This window comes from Zalophus californianus, chromosome 5, assembly GCF_009762305.2.
Source record: "Zalophus californianus isolate mZalCal1 chromosome 5, mZalCal1.pri.v2, whole genome shotgun sequence".
Classification (NCBI taxonomy): Eukaryota; Metazoa; Chordata; class Mammalia; order Carnivora; family Otariidae; genus Zalophus; species Zalophus californianus.
Window position 1 is genome coordinate 48960648 of NC_045599.1, and position 21419 is coordinate 48982066.

Genomic DNA, 21419 nt, shown 5'->3' on the forward strand with positions numbered 1-21419 from the left:
TGGGACGCTTAACTGACTGAGCCAGTCAGGTGCCCATATGCTGGTTGTTTTAAGATCAGTTTGTGGTGTTCTGCATTTTGACTATTACATGTCTACATTTGGATTTTCTTTTTATTTATCTTGCTTGAGTTCATTGAGCTTCCTGAATCTAAAGACTAATATTTTTGAGCAATTTTGGAAAATTCCCAGACATTATTGTCTCAATTCCCATTTCTGTTTTCTCTTTCTGCAATTCCACTTGTAATGGACTTTCTCATTCTGTCTTCCATTTCTTTTAACTCTCTACAGTTGTTGATTTTTTTTCTGTTTTGCATCCTGTGTTATGTTTGTCTTCAGATATATCTAATTCACTCAATCCCTTTTTTCCAGCTATTCGGTAGTTCATTGAGTTTAGCTATTCTATTTGTCCCTTTTGAAAGTTGTTTTGATTCTTCCAGTTATTGATGTAGATTTTGTATTCAATTTTTTATTATCTCCATATAATAAATATACTTGTTTTATTCTTGCAGTCTAAAGTTTTGAGGGTCAGGTTCTATTATTACTTGTTAGTCCTCTGATTCTCACAATGCCTTGTTTCCTTGTATATTATGAAATCTTTTTATTGGAGCTTTTTTTTTTTTTAAGAACTCTTCAGAGTCCTTTGAAATCTGACTGAAGATTTCTTCCTTCAGAGATAATTTGCCTTTTGTTCCAACAGGCACAATAGAGTATAATAGGTCACTGGTGGTTTTAATTAAAAATACTCCTTAGATATCCTGAAAATATTCATTAGCTTGAGAGCCTGCATGGACCTGAGACAATCTTCTTTGTAGTCTTCCTGGTTTTTTTTTAGTAGATGTGTTTATTCTCACCTTTCCTATGAGTAGAGAATCTTTAGATTTTATGTGTAGGAGTACTACTTCGATCCTCATGACTAAAACCCCATGTTAAAGCCCACAGTCCTAGGTTACTGAGACACTTAACTCAGAGTATCCCAGTAACAGTTGCAATGCTTCTTGCTCTGGTTCTCAGTCCTCTTCTTGTTTTTCAACCTTTTGGTTTTTAGCAAGCTAAGCTATGTATTTAAAGAGCTAAGTTATACATTCATTATATTTTTTAAAAATGTACTTTATTCAGCTCTCCTAGGTGTTCGATTGCAAGAGAATTTTCAGGTTTCCTCATATGTTGCCTTACTGGAAATGGAAATCTCATGTTTTTCATATTGAGTTAATATCATTTGTAAAGTTGGATTGTGGAATAGACATATGGCTAAAGACCAAATTTCTGCCACAACAAATTTACTCCACTTGTGTGAAATATTAGCTAAGCCAAGGTCTTGCTGTAAAATAACATGTTTGATTCTGCACTTCTTACTATGTGTTTAGACAGAATAGCAATATCACCTACTGTTATGGACATTTTATGATTTTGTGCAGTATTCACTGTTTAGTCTGTTTGGGAAAAGAATAAAACTTTCTAAGATTTGAAAGAAATCTTACAAAATTAATGGCAATCTACATCAGATGTCTAAACTTTTTATTTAGAAATAAATGTGATCTTTCATATGAAATGAGTAAGATTTCTCTAAAGGCTGTATGTAGGTGCATTTAGACTCCTCCTTCTTTCCAAATTACAGTCTTTCTATTCTTACGTATTGGTGTAATAGATTGTAAAGGACATGTAGAGCATTATCTCTCAGATTAAACCTTATCTTTTGATAGATGCTTTCTAAGATCACGTAGACTAAAAATAATGTAGGTTCTCCTTTAGCCTTCCTCATAGAATTTGTAAGTATATGTACTTCTCTTTGTTGACTTGTTTGTTCTTTACCTTCTCAACTAGATTATAATGGAAGAATATAAGCAGTTCAGTTCCAAGTGCTTAGTGACCAGAATTAGTATATGGGAATTTTGTAATTTTTAGTTGTTTTAAACTGTTGTATTTTTCATTTTCATTGCATGTGGTATTTAATCCAAGCAGTGCATCAAATACAAAAATTTATCAGTAAGCTTTTGAAATCTATGTATTCATGAGAAAAATGAAGGAATTTGCCATTTTAATCTTTAGTTAGCTTGAGATCTCAGTTGGTCAGTAACTAATTCTGTAAATAGTAAAAACAGAAATAGTGTTTGTGGTGGGGGTGAGAAAAACTAATGATAATAGAAGCAAACTAATGTTGAGTACATATTCTGAGCATCATGTTAAGTATGCTAAGCAATTTCAATGGAATTGTGTTGTATTCATTTCTAACAACCTTAGTATTTTTCAAATCTCAAGATGCAGAAACCGAGACTTAGATTTAACCTAGTTATCTAGGGCCAGACTGCCGATAATAGGTAAAGCAGAGCTTTAAACATACAGTGGGTTTCCCTGATTTAATTTGGTTAGATATTTCCTGGATATATGTATATATTTTCACAATTATGTATAAACTACAACATATTATGATACCTTCTGATGCCCATGCTAAACCTCCATTCCCCACTTCAGCTGATGATACCATAAGCCTAAAAATCGTACCATACATCTATAGTTTTAATGCTTCTGATAGGCTATTTTATGATTTCATCAACAGCCAAGCTGTTGTTTCATGACAAACAGATTCAGTATCTTTGTGATTAAAGCAGCAGACTGAAAACCATGAAGGGTGTACTGTTTGCTTTGCAATCATTTCCATGTGTTATGAATTCTTATCAGATGTTGGGAAATAGCAGGCTTAAGCTAACTGCAAGTATTATATCTATGGTCCCAGAAACAATGATCTGTAATGGACATATGTTTAGCTGTCAGCATGCTTAATAAGGTCTCTAAACAAATTCATTTATTGTCCACTTCATTTTCATAGATTAGAGTTCTTTTCAAAAGTCAAACATGGGGTGCCTGAGTGGCTCAGTTGATTAAGCTTCTCCTTTCGGCCCAGGTCATGATCTCAGGGTCTTGGGATCGAGTACCACATCAGGCACTCTGCTCATCAGGAGTCTCCTTCTCCCTCTGTGCTTTCTCTCTCTCAAATAAATAAATAAAATCTCAAAAAAAAAAAAAAAAAAGGCATGTCAACCAGTCAGGTCTTTTTTTTTTTTGAAGGTGAATGTTAGAAAAGGTCTGTGTTTGAGTTAATCACCCTAACATTAAGATGGTATTTCTCATGCCATAAGAAAAAAGAACAGATATAACTCAAAATTTTCCTAAGGCACATTCCTGGAAACAAGAAAAAGAGAAAAGCATCTGGGGGGGCGCCTGGGTGGCTCAGTTGACTGAGCATCCTACTCTTGGTTTCAGCTCAGGTCATAATCTCAGGATTGTGAGACCAAGCCCCACCATCAGGCTCCGCACTCAGCAGGGAGTCTACCTGAGATTCTCTCGCCCTCTCCCTTTGCCCGTCCCCTCGCTTGTGTGCACTCTCTCTCTCTCAAATAAAATCTTTTTTTAAAACATCTGGGAAAAAATAAAAACTGACTGAAAATTATGCAAGATAATTGTTGCCATTTTAAATCCTCAGTCTCAAGTTGAAAAGCTGCACTATTTAAAACATTGCAAGATTTTCTACTACTACTATAAAGTAATACAGTCTGATAAAAATGCACACACACTATAGTTATAAAAACTTTCCCGTGTAGTTACTTATTCATAATGTCTTCTGTTGTATAAAAAAAAGTTCAGCTTAAAAATAAGGTATTCAGGGGCGCCTGGGTGGCTCAATTATTAAGCGTCTGCCTTTGGCTCAGGTCATGATCCCAGGGTCCTGGGATCAAGCCCCGCATCGGGCTCCCTGCTCAGCAGGAAGCCTGCTTCTCCCTCTCCCACTCCCCTTGCTTGTGTTCTCTTGCTATAGCTCTCTGTCAAATAAATAAATAAAATCTTTAAAAAAATAATAAGGTATTCAACTCTCAATGTACTGTTCACTCAGTGAGTAGTTAGCAAACTAAGTGAGAAGCCACATAAAGAATCAGGAGCCTCTATCATGTTTACAATTCCATTACTGACCTGGGCAATATTGAAAAAAATCTCTTACTATCTTCACACTTCACCTTTGTGTATCTAAGATGAAATGACTATATGTGGCATCTCACCATTTCCTTCAGTACTGGGTTTTAAGATCCTTAATACAAAGAAGTTGAAATAGAATGATTCTGACCTTGCTCAGAATGTACTTGAGTGATGGTAAAACTGAGGCAAAGAAGATGGATTAATTGCTTGTGGCCATATCATGATGTTGGGTCTAGGTCTTTTGACAAACATGTCTCTGTTTTTACCAAAATGTTTTGTTTAATCTTTGAAATGGGCATTAGATTTAAAAAGAAAAAACAACCCATCAATGACATTAGAGTAGATGCTTTTAATAGTGTAGCACTTAGTATCATCTTACCATCAATTTTTACTAAAATGATTAATTTTTATTTAAAGTTTTAATTATTTAAATTGCTTATGTAATTTAATAGTCATGAATTTATTGTAGTATATTTGTCATTAAGAAACCCTGCCTTCTAAGCACCTGATAGTGCTCTTACTCTGACTCATTCTTAATCTTTGCATCAGCCTTGTTAAAATACATATGCTGAATACAGCCACAATTTATAGATGAGAAACCTAAGGCTCAATGAGGCTGGCAACCTTGCCCCAATGCTGTGCTCAGGTGCCACTTTCTCCATAATGTACTGAAAGCTGAGGGAAATTTTAGTAGATGGAAATAGGGAGGAAAGACCATTTTAGGTAAAATGGAAATAGTGTGAACAAGGGGATATGTGTACTGAAGCTGAAAGTTCACCAACATAATTATGACTGGTGACTGGTATGTTTTGGCTAAAATTTAGAGTAACTGTGGAGGATATGTGAGAGATGAGGTTGAAAAAGTAGTTTGAAGGTAGCTAACGCGAGGGACTCAGATGCTTGGGAAACAAAGTAGTGCACACTTGAGTAGGATTTGGGGAGTTATGAACTTTAGGGGAGTAGAATTACAGGGTATGGTGTAAGTATGCTAAATGAATGGAAGAAAGGCCAAACCAAAGGCACACAGGCCAGGTGGGCGGGCTGGTGTGATAGTGCAGTTGTGAAAATCTGAACAACTGTCACTGACTACAGAAAGGAAGAGACTTCGCAAAGGAAGGATGTGACCACTAGTCAGCTATAATAAGGGAGTAATAGTAGAAGGTGGGCCTGACAGCCAGCATTCTGGTGGTCAAAGGTAGGAAAGACAGAAACAAGGGGATGTTTTTTGAGAAGCCAAAATGATCACTCTGACTTTTAAAATGGTAAATTTGATGCACTTGTGGACTATCTAATGGAAGTAACCATGTGGCAGTTAGAAATGTTATTTAAGCTTGAAAGTGGAAATATATAAAGAGCATCAGTCTAACAGTCTTGATTTTATACACTGAGTGCATCAAGATAGATGGAATTGAAGTCCTGAATGTGGTTGAAATCTAAAGAGAAAAAGAGAGGGTTGACTCGGCTACTGAGAAGCCCCTAAACTTGAGGAGCAGAGGTCAAAGAGTAGAACCCAATGGAAACAGAGACAGAATATTAGAAATGTAGAAGATCTGGCATGACACTATGTCTGAGGTTGCAAAAGGTCACAGGTAAGGTGGTCAAGAAAGATTCTAATGAAGGTCTAAGTTACCATCGAAAAGGAAGCCATTGAAACTTGTTATTAGGAAGTCATAAGTTACTTTTTCTAAGACAGCAATTTAAAGAGTGTATGGGTTACTAGTAAGGTATTAAAGTAGGTGGATAGTAGGTAAAATGAAGCAATAAGAGCAGGTGAGAAATTGGATGTTAAAAAAAAATTGAAAGCTCAAAGCTGTAGAGAAATTGGAGGAAAATATTCCCACCTGGTCACTCATAAACGCTTGGCATTTACACTCTGTCCCAGATTCTCTTCCTAGCTCTGTCTTTTCTTCCTAGCCCCAATCCCTATAAATATTTATGCTATAGCATAATGTTTTAACACCCACCCTGTGTTTCCCCGCCCTCCTGTCTTGACTTAAACACACTGCTTAGGTGCCTCTTCACTTTATCTCCACATGGGTAGTTAACTTCTATTCATCTTTCAGGGCTCAGGTCAAATGCCTCCTCTGTGAAGCCATCCTTTATTTAGCCTACTGTAATCTTTTCGTCTATGAATTGCAAAATGCTTCAGTCATTTCTTTGTCATGGCAGGTCTCCACTTTTTATTATGTACTGTTATTATTTATTTATGTACAAGATTTATGTCCCTCCTTGGAATTTAGGCTCCTTGGAGATTTTCTCAAGGTATTAGTGTACTATAATGTAAAGAATACAGACAATCCCATTTTTAGTTTGGACCTCTATCAGCTACTGATAGATTGTGTGACATCAGGCTAAGTATTTAATCTCCACAAGCCTCAGACTTCTTATCTGTTAAATGCCCATACCACAGGTTATTGAGAAGATTAAGTGGTAACAGAGGTGACTGATTTAAAGAATCTAGCTAGGTTAGGTTCCTTTCCCTCCTTATTCACCCTGATTTCTGTGCCATCACTCAGAATGGTACTGTACAGATATTAGATGCTCCAGAAGTTATTGAATAAATTAGTAATTTCTTTCCTGTTACTAAATATATAAAGGCTACTGTAATTTCTAGGCTGTTGATATTTTATTGGGCTGATTTCTTTAAAGAAATTCTTTCTTCCATTGGACCAGATAAAAAAATATTACAATGCAGAATTATCTGGTGGATAATGGTGATATCATACAAACCATATTAAAACCCAAATGAATTTAAATTAGAAACATACTTATTAGGGAAAAAATGAATTAGCTCAGAGTTAATAGCACTTTACAGAAGGCTTTTTTTTTTTTTTTGAGAGTGGGAGAGAATGGGGGTGGGAGGGAGAGCAGAGGAAGAGGGAGAGAGAATCCTCAAGCAGACTCCCCACTGAGTACAGAGCCTGATGTGGGGCTTGAACCCAGGACGCTGAGATCATGACCTGAGCCAAAATCAAGAGTCGGATGCTTAACCGACTGAGCCACTCAGGCACCCCAGAAGCCATTTCCTTTATCCTACAAACAGAAGCTAGGCTCTGGGGACAAAAAGATGCTGCCTGGACTAAAGCAAGCCCCTAATTTGGCAGTATAAGGTGACATGTATTCCAGGCTTACAATTTTTATTCTCATTTTAACACATTTAAATATATTCTAGTGCCAGTAGATAAGATTATATTCCAGAGAATATGAGATTGGGAACCCTAAAATTAGACTGTGACCTAAGAACTAGTTTAAAAACTTTCACTTCATTCCAGGAGTTATGGATTCCACAAGTACCAACAAACAGTGTTGTTTCAGTAGTCTGGAAGATTTTGACAATGTTGTAAATTCTGAATCACTTGAAAAATCCAGTATAATGAAGCAATTTTTAATAATCTTATAGACCTTCCCTTCTCTGTCTCACTTTGTCTTTTTTGAGTTTGTATTCATCCTTATTTAATTTGTATGTTATTATGGCTACTTCAATAGTGCATCCAAGTCTTTGACTATTTAAGGATAGATCTTTAGAAGCTGGCATTATGCATTCATTGCCCTTTATAAAAATTATGAACAGAGTTAATCTCCATATGTAATAGACGTAACATTTATTTATAGTAAATAACATAATAAATATTCCTACATCACAAACAATCCTTAACTGTAGTGCTATTTTAAACATGATCTAAATAATAATAGCTACCATCTGTTGAACATGTATTCGGTGCCCAATATTTTAAATATCTTACCCCCATTTTGTAGTTGAAGAAGAAACTGAGTCTCAGAGAAGTTAAGGAATTGTTCTTAGATCACTCAGATAATAAGAGATAGTTAGCCTTTAAATCAGGGCTTTCTGAATTCAAAGTTAATCCTTTTGATTATTGTGCTTTACTGCCTCTTCAACAGTATATACTGTCATTGCCTCTCATATTTTGCATACTTCAAATTACTCTCATAATTAGTTTGTTCAGCCATCATGCAGTATTTCCTATTCAACTTTCAAAATAGTCTTTTCCTCAAAGACCTTAGTATTCAGAAAACATCTAAATTTCTGAATTACTTACCAAATTAAAATTTTTAAAAAATAGTATAATAAAAAGATAATGGTATTTAGCGGATAGAGCAAAGATGTGGTTGCTATTCCCTGTGCTCAAATAACTTCAAGAAATAGGAAGTAATTACATTTATCTGAGGAATACATGATGAGAGCCTAAACTAGGCATTGATGTTGAGAGTCAAGAGGAGTAGCTATATATGAGAGAGATTGTAAAATGACATACTTCGACAGTGATTCAGTGAAAGGGCGGGGGAACAGTCCCAGAGGAAGTTTAAAGTCTGGTCATTAGGAGGAAAATGGTTCCACAATCAAACAGAGACTTCCAGAAAAGGAACAGACTTGGGCAAGGAAGAGATGACTTCAAGTTTGAACATAGTTTGTAATTATGCAGCATCTAGCCTCCACTATCCATCTAGATCTGGGCCCTCGAAATGTGGCTAAACTGAGATGTCCTGTGCCAGATTTAGAACATTTAATACAAAAAAGAATGTAAAATATTGTATTAATATTTTTATATTGGTTGCATGTTGAAATAATGATATTTTGGACATACTAAATTACTGAGTTAAAATAAGTTCTTAAGATTAATTTAACCTGTTTCCTTTTATCTTTTTTTATGTGGTTCCCAAGAAACTTAAAATTGCATATGTCTTACCTTATGATTCTATTGTACAGCACTAATGTACATGGAGATTTGTAATGGATAGTTAGAAATGCAGGACCAAAAAATCAGGACAAAACACCCATATTTGGAAATAACATATATAAAAGTGATATTTGATGTTATGAGATTAGATAAGAATGCCAGTGTACGGGATATGGAAATGAGAAAAACGTTACAGGCTGAGAACAGAACAAGTAATTAGGACAATAAGAATTGGAGAATCAAGACTCTAAAGTGATACATAGTCTGATTAGAATAGAATTTCAAGAAGGAAGGAGTGAGTAATGTCATTGAATGATAGAGAAGCCAAAGAGGAAAAGGCAGCCTGAGAAAAGACCATTGAATTTGGTTGATAGAGAAGCAGTTTCAGTAGAGTATAAGAAGGATAGATTGCAAGAGATTAAGAAGTCCGAGGTTGAGAAAGTAGACTCTATACATAAACTGTTCTTTCAGGGAAGGAGTCCACTGGTGAAGATAATCATCACTTGATTGGAGCAGAGTCCAGGGAAATTTGAGTATGTTTGTTGGCTGAATGAAAGGATCAGTGAAGTAGGAGTGCTTGGAGTTGTAAGGAAGAGAAGATAAGTGCTATAGGGCGGTCCTAATGTACTGGATCCCAAACCTGAATGCATATTGGAATCACCTGGGGAACTTGTTACAAGGGCAAATTCCCAGGCAACATCTCAACATCTAACAAAATAATATTCTCTAGAGGTTTGTCTCCTGGAGCATGTTGTGAACAAATTCTTCTAGGTGATTATGATATATTCATAAGGACAAACAAGTCAAGAAAATTAAAGGTGCTGGTGAGGATATCAGTGAAATAACTGACCGTATCATCTAGAAGGGTTAGAGTGCCAGGTGGGTAAGAATAGGGCTGATGGATCATGAACTAGGAAGGTGTTGGCTTTCATTATTACGTAAGTGAGCACAGGTTCAATAGGAATGAAAGACTGAGAAAGTTAAAAAGGTAGTAGATTTTGATCAGAAAGGGAAGTTTCAGAATTCAGGATCTTGGAGGCAAAGCAGATAGAAAATATAGCTATATGTGTTTGATAAAGGTAAAAAGAACTGAGTTGTGCACATTGTAAGACCTATCAGTTTGGTAACTGATACGGGACAGTGTTTTAAAAGGGGAAAAAAAAGTATAAGATTTGGGGATCAAGAAGAAGCACAAAGGTTGAATCATAGTATGGAACTATTTAGACTTAAGATTTCACAAAAGCTTGGCTTGGATTTCTTTTAGACCTTTTCCAGACTTGTTACCTACTCAGATTTACAATGTTCTTTGAGTATCTGTTATCCATTTTAACTTTCTATTGAAATAGAGTGGATGCCTGATATTCACAGTTGTGAAATGCAAAGTTTTGACTGGTCACAAGTGACCCTAATGGTTCACGTCATGGGTACCAAGCACATGAATGTGAATCTGCCCTAAAACTGGCTTGTAGAAACTAGTCACGTAGCAACTTGTAGTGAAGTCAGTATTTACATCGCAGTTTACCTTTAATATATGATTGTATTTAATCATCAGAATACCGCAGCCTGCTAGGTTTCACAGAAGAGGAAATTATTTGCCAAATTGTGGTATTATATGAGTTAAAAATTGAATTTTAAAAATTCAGTTTAAAGCATTTTAGCACTGCACCTAGCATGTAATTGCTTAATAAATGGTAGCTACTGGTGCCAGTTCAGGAATTCATCAAGTTTTAAAGCTACATCTTTTTGTGTATATACAGGTTTAGAGAATAGAATTTCTCTTAAAATTTTGTTTTGATTCAGAATCTCCATGATTTATTAAACTGGAACTAGAATGTTAAATTCACAGCTGAATTAGAAGGAGAACAGTGGGTCACTTATCACTTATTTATTCCGTTTGATATATTTGAAAGGGAGTATATTTTATAGGTAATTCATATTATATTGCTATTATGAAAAGTTGCAGCTTTTAAAATATCCCTCAGCTATGTTTCCATACCACAATAGACATGTAAGAAACAAAATGTATTACATTATTTATTTTGTTTTTCTTAGAGATTTAGTGTACCTGAAAACCAATAATCCTGTTTTTGCTAAGCAGTTTTCTCTTTCAGTGTGTTATATATTTACGTAACTGTTTTTGTTTTACAGTGACGAGCTCAGAAAAGAAGCAAGACAGTTAAAGCGGGAACTCTTAGCAGCAAAACAAAAGAAAGTAGAAAATGCAGCAAAACAAGCAGAAAAGAAAAGTGAAGGTAAGGGTATTTATCAGGTTTTTCTTTTCCCTTGGTACATCTCCTTCTTCCATCCATCTCCTCTTCCTTCCTTTTCTCCACTCTCCCTCCTCCTTCCTTCCTGAGTTTTGCTTTTTTATTTTTTAATACTTTCTTTGGATAGTTAACCAATAAAAAAAATTTCTAGTTAGGATTTTGTCTAAGAAGTAAATTCAGGCAAACATGATCATAACCATTATTCTAAAAAGCTTGATGAAAACTAACAGACTTGACATCAGACAAAACTTAAATACCGTAACACCTATCTCGGAGTACGCAAGAATGGAATGTTCATTTTTTATATTGTATACCCTTTAAAACATTAAGAAAAGCATTTAGGCCCTATGTTTGGCACTTGTAAACGTTTGTGCATTGGTTTGAATAGTATGAAATATAAAGTCTTGTTTTTGTTTTTTTGTTTATGTTAAGACACTGAAAATCTAAAATACTAATAAAGCTGATCAAAGTCCAACCAAAATAATACCCTGCTATTTATACAGGTTAAATGTGTTCTTCATTTTACTATGATTTTTATGAAGCTAAAAGGGCTTTTAAAAAGCTATTTCACTGATGATCTTTAGTTTAAAACTTTCAGCTATAAAACATGTAATGTCCAATTTCCAAATTAACAGATTGGAGCCCTCTGTTTTCTTTTCACAATAATAAATTACACTGTAGATCCAGTGAACATGATCAGAAATTTTATTGTTGGCTTTAATAATAAGTACTTAATTTGGCTTAACAAATCTGCTTTATGCATATGTCTTCTATATTCTCCTGCTTTTTGGACACCAAGAAGTACTTTTACCTACCAGATTCTGTAACAGTTCACTGGAGATATATCAAAGAATAAGATGCCACATCTAGCCTTAAAGAGTACATATTCTAATACAGAACACTGGTACAGCTTTTGGCCATAGGCATTAGTATTGACTTTAAGTAGCAAAAGTAATACCACGTAACTATCTAAAGGACATAGTTCTTAGATTATTTGCATCATATCCCCCACTGACTATTATAGTAAATAAAGGCAGGTACTTCAGGAAGAATTCAAAGTCACTGAAATATATTTGAATGAAACTATTAAAAAATTAACTCACTGTAATGACACAAATTACAAGCTGAATTTGAAAGAAAGGATAAACTTACATATGACTAGGTCATGTAAGTAAAGTATAACCCAGAAGAGAAACAAGCTATATTGGCAATACTGAGATTTGAAAGAAGTATAGTGAGGGTTATTTTATTTTTAAGTTTAGACATAATTTTCCCAGAGTATTGTTCCTTATAATTAAAAGCATTTTAAATACATGAAAGTAATTCCTTTCAACTAAGAAAAGCTTTTACTTGAACTTTCAATTCATTTTTGAGCTAATAATTATTAGTATGCCCATGTCTCAAGAACCATGCAGGGCCAGAGGTATGAAGTTGGCAAGAGATGGATGGTTCTTGCCTTTGTAGTTTATGATCTAGGAGTGAGAGGATTGGAAATAACATAATTACTGTACTAGTGCTCTACAGTTAAGGCTTATATTAGATATAAGCAGTGCTGTTTTAATTTATTAATCTGCCTTTGAAATATTAAATGCAATTAAAGAAAGGTTTGAATCTTAGAATGATTTCTTAACACGAAAGAGAAGATTCTTCTAGAGCTTATTTCAGTCTATTTATGAGAAAATTAGCCACATTAAAACCTTTTTTATACCATAATTAGAGAATTATATTAGTAATTACTTTTCTGAATTTAATGTTGCTTATATCTTCTAGAAATACCTGGATTTTCCTTAAATCTGAATGCCAGTTAAACTTAGCTTCCACAAAAAGTGGGGCATTTTATTAATTTATTTTTGATTGTTTTATTTTTAAATAATTTTCGACCTACAAAAAAGTTACAGAGTTCCCATATACTTTTAATGTTAAGGTCTTATATAACCGTAGTACAGTGATTAAAACCAAGCAATTAATGTTGATACATTACTATTGACTACAGACCTTATTAGAATTTATTTATTTACATCAATTTGGGCTTGTTGAATATTTATTTTGTTCTATGTGTTATAATCCCAAACTATCATTATTTATTTTGTTGCTCATATAGTACCGGAATTGGTCATTAGTAGTTCCTTCAGGTTGGCTCCTGTGTCTTTGCAACTTGCTCCCAACTTTGAGCACATTTTTACTTTCAAGCACAAGGTGCTCCAGGTTGATCTTGCGTTTTCCCCTCTCCAGGCCTGAAATTAACCACTTCTCCAAGAAGTGCTCGTTTTCCATTGTATTTGGCAATAAGAAACCAAGATCTAGACACTAAGTCAGTCTTTTTATTTTGATTCTCATAATTTTACAGTGCTATTAGAAGCAATATTGTTTTATCACCATCTTATTAGAATACTGAAAAAATTTGCTTTTAGCCCCTATCTATGATGCATTATGAATTACCTTTTTCTTGGAATTGTATTTCCTCTAAACTTACTTTACCTTTATAAATTGACTAGTATGGCTGATGCTAAAAAATTGTATATTATGAAAGATTTGTGAATTTCAGTAAACACTGCATTATGTTTGAAATTCACATGTTTCTATGGAGTTTTTAAGTCTAGTTTTCCTTCTTGCCCCATGATTAAAAATGACACCATGAGACATCTCACTGCACAGCATTTTGGAAACAAAGTAGAATTTTAAGCATCCCTGAATGTCAGAACTTAGCCTATCTTCCCAGCTGAAAGATATTCCATGGTTAGAACTATATAAACTCTGGGAACAGATCCAAAGGTTCTCATAAGCATTTTCATAGTAAGATCATCACAGGGAAAGAAGCTGAAAGTATTATTTGACTTTGGCTCTATAACTTCATACATCAGCTGAACCTATTCAGGAAAGATTTCTTGATTGGGCTATATGGCTGCATATCTGGCTTTTATTAAACATTTTATTTTAATCCAAGACTAAATTATCTGAGTAGTGTCACAACTCTGGATGATTTGGTCTTTTGAATATTATATAGTGTATCTAGAAACTAAATTTCTAGATATAGTATATTGCCAATAAACTTAGAAGGAGATAATCGATATAAAAAAGAAGTCTTTTAGATATTTTGGTGTGTAAACTGTTGTGTGATATAGACCTATCTTCCAAATGAATTTCCATCTGGATGCATATACCACATCTGCTAATATAGAGAGACTAAAAATATATTAATTTTGGTATTTTTAATAGTAATTTTGATAGTAATAGTAAGTGCTTGTTGTATATAACACTACAAGTTATAAGAATACTTTAGACTATTATATCTTCTCAAAAAATAAACAGGAATGTATTAAGATTTTTAAGTCCAGTTACTAGCAGTGAAGTTATTTAAGCCTGTGTGACTCCATTTTCTTACTATAAATCCAGGTAGAAAATGCTTTGTGTACCCCTCAAGGTTCTTGTAAGAAGTAAATTACATAATGAGAAGACCTTTAATAAATTTACAGTGCTATATAAAAATAATTTTAAATTTGTAAGGAGAAAAATACAGCTATTTCTGGTTCCATTTTGTCCTATCCAAATCCTACAAATGGAAATTTTGAATTTTAATACTGTGTTAGTTGCAGTTAAAGCCTGTCATCAATATAGCTATATATAAATACAACATAAATCAAAATTTCAAAATAAATATTCCTTTCATGTGCTTTCACAATTACATTTACATAATCATATTCTTTGTTAAAAGGGTTGTAAGCTTGTCTACATGCTTAAGTAAAGCATCCAGTAGTATTATTTCCTGATTTTTTGAAGTTATCTGGCTAACACTTGCTGACTTAGAATTTAATGTAACATCCTCAGATTAAAAGTACTTGGGAAGAAACCCATCAGAACAAAAAAGCTTTGTATTCTAATGCCTGTGCTTTAGTCAACCCAGTTTTGGCCTTCTGGTGTGAATGGAGGCCTCCCACTTAGCATTTAGCCAAGTGTTCTAATAGATGTGACACTTTATTTGGGCTTCTGTCATTTTATGAGATCTCCTTTGATCAGAGAGTAATATTCCTTTGGTTTGATCATCTTTACCCAGTTTCTTGGGCCAGACCCTCAGCCAGGTTTGTATAGACAGCAGGAGCTTACGTTCTAACCCTAGCTGTGCTTCTAAATCTCTCTCATCACCTTGGGCAAGTTACTCTAGAATCAGGACCCATCTGTTTCTCTCTATATAAATAGAAGATAAATAAAATGTGCTATTCCTATTTTTATGTTTTACTGTTAAGTATTTCCTTTTTATTAACTCCTTAAATTCCATTATGACAAAAAATAAAATACTTTCATTGCTTTTACATCAATAAATACTTTAGGTCTCATACAGTTGAACAATCCTAATTATATTGCTATTTGATATTACCTTATTGTGATGATAGTGCCATGGGTATAGGCACATATCCAAACGCATCAAACTATACATGTCCAAACAAGTGCAGCTCTTTTACATACCAGCCATGCCTCAACAAAGCTGCCCCCCCTCAAGAATTAATTCATAACCCAAAAACCTCCTGACATCTCTGCCCTAGTAAAAAAACATATACTTACAACTAAGCCAACCTTTTAATCTTTTGAAAACCAATGTAAAACAGAGCTTCTCTATGTAGTAAAAATGTATATAGGACCATCCATTTTCTCTTCAGTCTTCCCAGGAAAGCTCAAAGTCTGCTATTCCTCATGTCACAAGGATATTTTCAGGTAACAAATATGATTATACCTCTATATAAGAAAAGCATTCCATAAATATGCCCTCATAATTTTTGCCATTGGTTTGCCATCTAAATACGTTTAAAGGCTTCATATACATATTTAAAAAGGCTTCACTAAATGAAAAAAAAAACAGAACATTGAGGAATAAAGCCATTATTTTAGTCTACAATTAGAATTTTTTATGATAGCGTGAAATTTGACTTTAAAATTCAAAACAGTTAGGATGTATTCTCAGTTGAATACAGAGTCTGCAGTAGGTTCTAACACCCCAGTTTTAGGTAAAGAAGGAATGTGGTATTATACTTTAGATACCAGCAATGTCAGAAGAAATGTACTGCAGAACAATCCTATTTACAGCCGGGGAGTCTCTTTAGTCCCAGGGTAAATCATCCAGGCCTGTGCATCGGGTTTTCATACCAATTTTGAATAAGGTTGATAGTTAATCGGAGATAGAGTTGGCTTCCTATATTGGTTCTGTCAGATTCTTTAATAAACTATATAATCTTTTTCATTGAATTATATTTCTAAGTCCTTTCCAGGTTTCTTTGAGTTTCATCATACCAAAACTAGTACCAAACTGAACATAGTCACACATAGAGATACAGGTTTGGACATACTCTCTAATCAGTTTTAGAGAGATAAGGTATCAGATCCTCTTCACACAATACGTATTCTCCAACTAGTGCCAGAAGTTAGAGGAGGAAGGGCAATCTGAGCTTGTAAATCAAGTAAGAATTTTAAAACCTCTTCATGAACACATCCCTGGGGTGTTGTGTACCTCTCAAATTGCACCAGGCCATTTCAAGTTTTGTCAGACTCTCTTTTTAACACTGGATTAAGTCAGACTAGGGCCCCTCAGGCTTGATAGGTTGTAAAAGTATATAGTTTTTGACTGCTTTTCATCTATCTAACATATGATGTTAAACTAGCTTAATCTTGGTTTTTATAAGACACTGAAGCTCTTTTGGAATGTTAGCTCTGTGTTGTGCCTAATACCATGTAGAATTCATTCTTCTCACTAAGCAAACTGGTACTTTTTTCCAAAGCACTTAACTTCGTCAGGTACTTCAGTCATCATTTTTTTCTTGGAGACTGTAAGTATCAAGCCTATTTTTCCCACAGTCTACTCTTAATCTTTATGCCAACTTTTAATGTTATTTACATAGAAAAGTAAAAGTATATTTGCAATTGACTCATAGAAAGCCTCTCAGGCCAGCCATCAGTAATACTCTATTTATTCTTATTTTGTGCATGGTACTAATAAATTGATTATCCAGTTCTAAGTTCAGAACAGATGAAAGAATAATAAAAGTGAGGGACAGTACCCTTTAAAAGGGGAAATGTTATGGTATATGAAGTATACTTCAAGAGTTAGAAAATAAATAAGCAAAAGAAAAGCCAGGATAGGGGCTGGCCTATGGATCTTGCTCACCCACTATTTTACCAGACTTAAACAAAATTAAAAATAAAAAAAGTGAGAAAGGCGCAGCTAGGGACATTCATTCTGGCAGCAGCAAGAGGTGATAGCCGACCACTTGACAGTAAGTAACAAAACACAGTTACTAATAGGAGCGGAATATTATGGATTTGTTGTACTTCATTATATTTGGAGAGCATGTTAGTATTAAAGTTATTGATGCTCATTCAATTAAGAAAAGTTTAGACAGTACTTATTATTGTTTAGTAAGGCAGAGATTGGGCAATGATTGTAATCTAACTGGTAAAAAGAAAAAATATTTTTAAATTATTTTACTCAATTAAAGATTCTCTTTTCTGAAATATTCAGTTATATGGAATACTTCATTTCTTAGAAGTCCTAAAAAAATAAAGACTCCCTCTGTAGCCAGGATAATCAGTCTCTTAAAGTAAAATTTTATTAAATACATGTCACTACCTTCATGTTCCAGAAAGCATGCTATATTTTTAACAATGTCTTTCAATAATAAAATTTTTAAAATAGTAAAGACTTTTAAAGGCAGACAGCAAATGTAAAGATGTGCATACCCTCACATTTAGACCAAGAATTCCATCTTTTGGTAAAGTGACTAAGAGATGATCATCTGTAATTTGAGAGTCCATGAAATACTTTGTTCTTTTTTGGACAGTCTGTCTCAGACTTTCTCACTAGCCATCATGAGCAAATCCTGTTGAGCTTTACTTTGAGAATCATACATTATGGGCATATTTAATTTTATGTGCAATGAAAAATAAACTTTAACCAGTCCTCCTCATCTATTGTTTGTTTGTTTGTTTTTTATGTGCCATTGTGTTAGGGGTATCTCTTTGCAGCCCTTCACTGTTTTAAAATAGTTTTAAAATAAGCATTATTTCTGCCTGGTGATGGATATAATTCCAATATGGGAAATTTGACAAGAGCCTTTAGCTATATTTTTAGTAACTGCACTTTGTCTTCCTCTTACTAATATCGCTGCTATTCCTAACCCAGTAAAAATAGGTTTGTTAATTGATACCGGTAAGTAATAATCTTTGGCCTTAACTGTGTCTTAAAAAAAAAAAAAAGCTGTATTATTTCTTCCAATTATAAGAGTAATGTACATCTTTTGCAAAAATATGAGAACTGTAGAAAAGCAGAAAGGATAAAGAGAAAGATCACCCCATAATACTTCTGCCAAAAACAACCATGGTTAACTATAATATTTGTTCTTCTCGACTTTTTTTATCTTCATGCCAGAAACACACGTGTATTGTTTTCCATAATGCTATTTTATCATAATCTTGTTTATAATATGCTTTTTAAAAAACTTTGCAAGTGAAATTGAGATAACTCTTAAATGGACAACCTGATTTTAGGGGTATTTTTCCTCTTAATTTTCTCATATCAGAGGGATATAGAGGAGGATGGATGTAAAGATTGTATAAATGTAGTTGAAATTCCACCATTATCATCTCTAGGGTTTAGAAGATGTGAGGGCATGACACCCAAGGACTCCATTTCCATTGCTGATGGGCATTATTTATACCTCTCATGAGTTAATACTAAACAACAAAAAAATACTGATTGACATTGGCTGGGGTAACCTGCCACTTCTTCATTTCTCAAGTGGCCAGTGATAAATCTGCAGGGAAACATTTTAATCAACATTGAGAGCATGAACTGAAATAATTAAAAATTTGTCCTCTTTAGAAAGTAAAAGATGAGATGTGTGTGGGTGTATGCACATGTTGTTTTTTATTTTGTTTTGTTTTGATATTTAGATTGTCTCAAGGGGAGAACTAATATCATCGTTAAAATTTTGATTATAACCAGTATTCTTATTTGGGAGTGGAGTTGTTAACTATTCCAGACTGCTGTCAAGACCTTACTTTAAGTGAGATGTTTTTCTTTTATGTGACATTTTATGAGGTTTTGCCAAAGATGACATCAAACATATAATTCATTTGAGTGCTGAGTTTCTTCCACATCTTGCAGCACTTAATCAAATTTGAAAAAGATAATCTTTTCACAACTTCAGAGTGTAAGCCTGTGAATATGTTGCATTAAAACTTACTTTGGACAGTTTAATCTGTGTGGTATTAGGTTGATTTTTTTTTTAACAATTAATGCAATAGGCTGACAGTTTTTAGTGGTTATGTTTTCAAAATTCTGCATATAAACTCCCGGCAGACGGTATAGATGCAGCTTTTGAGTATTCATAATTTTTCATGCAAAAAACACATAATCCCGGGTACCTGGGTGGCTCAGTAGGTTAAGCTACTGCCTTTGGCTCAGGTCATGATCCCGGGGTCCCAGGATCAAGTCCCGCATCAGGCTCCCCGCTCAGCGAGGAGTCTGCCTCTCCCTCTGACTCTCCTCCTTTTTGTGCTCTCTGTCTCTCTCTCTCACTCTCTCTCTCAAATAAATAAAAATCTTAAAAAAAACCACATAATCCCTAAATTATATTAATAGCTACAATAAAGAATTTGAAATGCCAGAAAGGACAAAGAGAATAAAGAAGTTCTCAGAATGTCAAAAGATATCAAAATATTAAGAATCCAGGGGCGCCTGGGTGGCTCAGTTAGTTAAGCGACTGCCTTCGGCTCAGGTCATGATCCCGGAGTCCTGGGATAAAGTCCCGCATCGGGCTCCCCGCTTGGCACGGAGTCCACTTCTCCCTCTGACCCTCCCCATCTCATGATCTTTCTCTCTCTCATTCTCTGTCTCTCAAATAAATAAATAAAATCTTTTAAAAATATATTAAGAATCTTGAAGACTCTATTTTGAAGTATAAAAGTAGTTTATATTGATTTAATGGCCATATAAGTATGTTTATTTAAAGCATTATGCTGCAGTATGTATAAAATGTGAAAGTAGACTAGCCTTAAAGAATGTCTTGAGCATCAGAAACTCTGATCTTGACTGTGCTCTATTCACACTGAATGCTTCTCAGAGTTTTGGTCCTGAAAGGAGCATCCAGCCGTACCCCTTCATCATATACATAGGAAGCCAAAGTCAAACTAATTAAGGGGCTCACCCAAAATCACACAGCAAACTCAAGGCCTCTGGCTTCCACAGCTCTGTTCTTCAATTTGATCCAACCTTGAGGAGATACAGTCTGTAAAGTTTCAGTTGGTATTTATTAAAATCTCCTTTGGTTTTGGTGAGAATAATTTAGTTTCTAAAACCCTTTCTACAAACCTAGAGTCTTTTAAGGAGCATGTTATTGTCATACTTGTTGTGTCTTTTCAAAGACTAAACATGTAATTTTGCAATGACTTGGCAAAAAATTTAAATGTTATAGAAAATGTTAATTTCTGGCAATATGGCAGACTAAGAGTCCACACTGATCCCAAACTAAAAATGTTGAATGTAATATAAAAACATTTTCTCATATTATCCTAGGAACTTGCAAAACAAACAAACAAACAAACAAACAAAAACCAGCCAAACAAACAAAATAAGAAATAACCAAACCAGGGAATAAGTAAGGATGTGAATTAAGAGAATAAGTGGAACACTAGGTCTGGCTTTAACTTGAACCCTAATGACATTTGCTAAACTGACTGAACTAGAGAATTGTTTTTTGAAGTCTTACAAAGACATAGTATAAAACCTAAGGTTTTCTCAAGGTAGGGGTGTCTTAATAGAAGACTATCCCATATAGTTAGTTGGGAGCCCAAACATCCTTATCCTTAGTGGCAGGGAGAATTAGAAACAAGCAGAATAACCTAACCCCCATCAAAGAACTACAAGGGAAATGGCCTGTCTTGAATCATGGTACTATTTTGGGGCAAGAGAATTTCCTAGGGACTCTAGCCACAAGAAAGTCTTCTCATCACTGTAGAGCCCCAATTCATCCTGCCTGGATGGCCTCAAAATCCCCCAGCCAAGAATTTAGTTGGAAACAGTCCTGGATCATTAGTGCCCCCAAGAAGCCTGATACAAGCAAACACACACACACACACACACACACACACACACACACACACACACAATACAGGTACCTGACAAAAAGCTAATAGAACAGATAACAGACTCAGACTCACAAATTCTTAAGTTTTTATTTAGACGCTGTATGTTAAATAAGTATATGTAATACATTTCAAGAAATGTTTAAAAATATGTGGAACAAGAAGATTTTAAAACTAACTTAGGAAATCTCCTAGAAGTGAAAAGTATATAATAGTTGACATTAAAAATTCAATAGGTTTTATAGCAAATTAGACATACCTAAAAAGAGCATTGGTAAACAGAAAGACAGAATTGAAAAAATTATATGGATTTCAGCCCAAAAAGAGATAGGAGACCTGCAAGAATAGAAAAAAAAAGATC

General features: G+C 34.4%; 1 protein-coding gene across 1 annotated transcript in view; it reads left to right on the forward strand.

The window, feature by feature from the left end:
* Window positions 1-21419, forward strand: part of CWC27 (CWC27 spliceosome associated cyclophilin) — a 195651-nt gene that overhangs the window by 92322 nt on the left and 81910 nt on the right. Inside the window, exon 11 of the mRNA XM_027605258.1 lies at window positions 10812-10915. Coding sequence (XP_027461059.1) covers window positions 10812-10915 — 104 coding nt within the window. The remainder of the gene's footprint in view (window positions 1-10811; window positions 10916-21419) is intronic.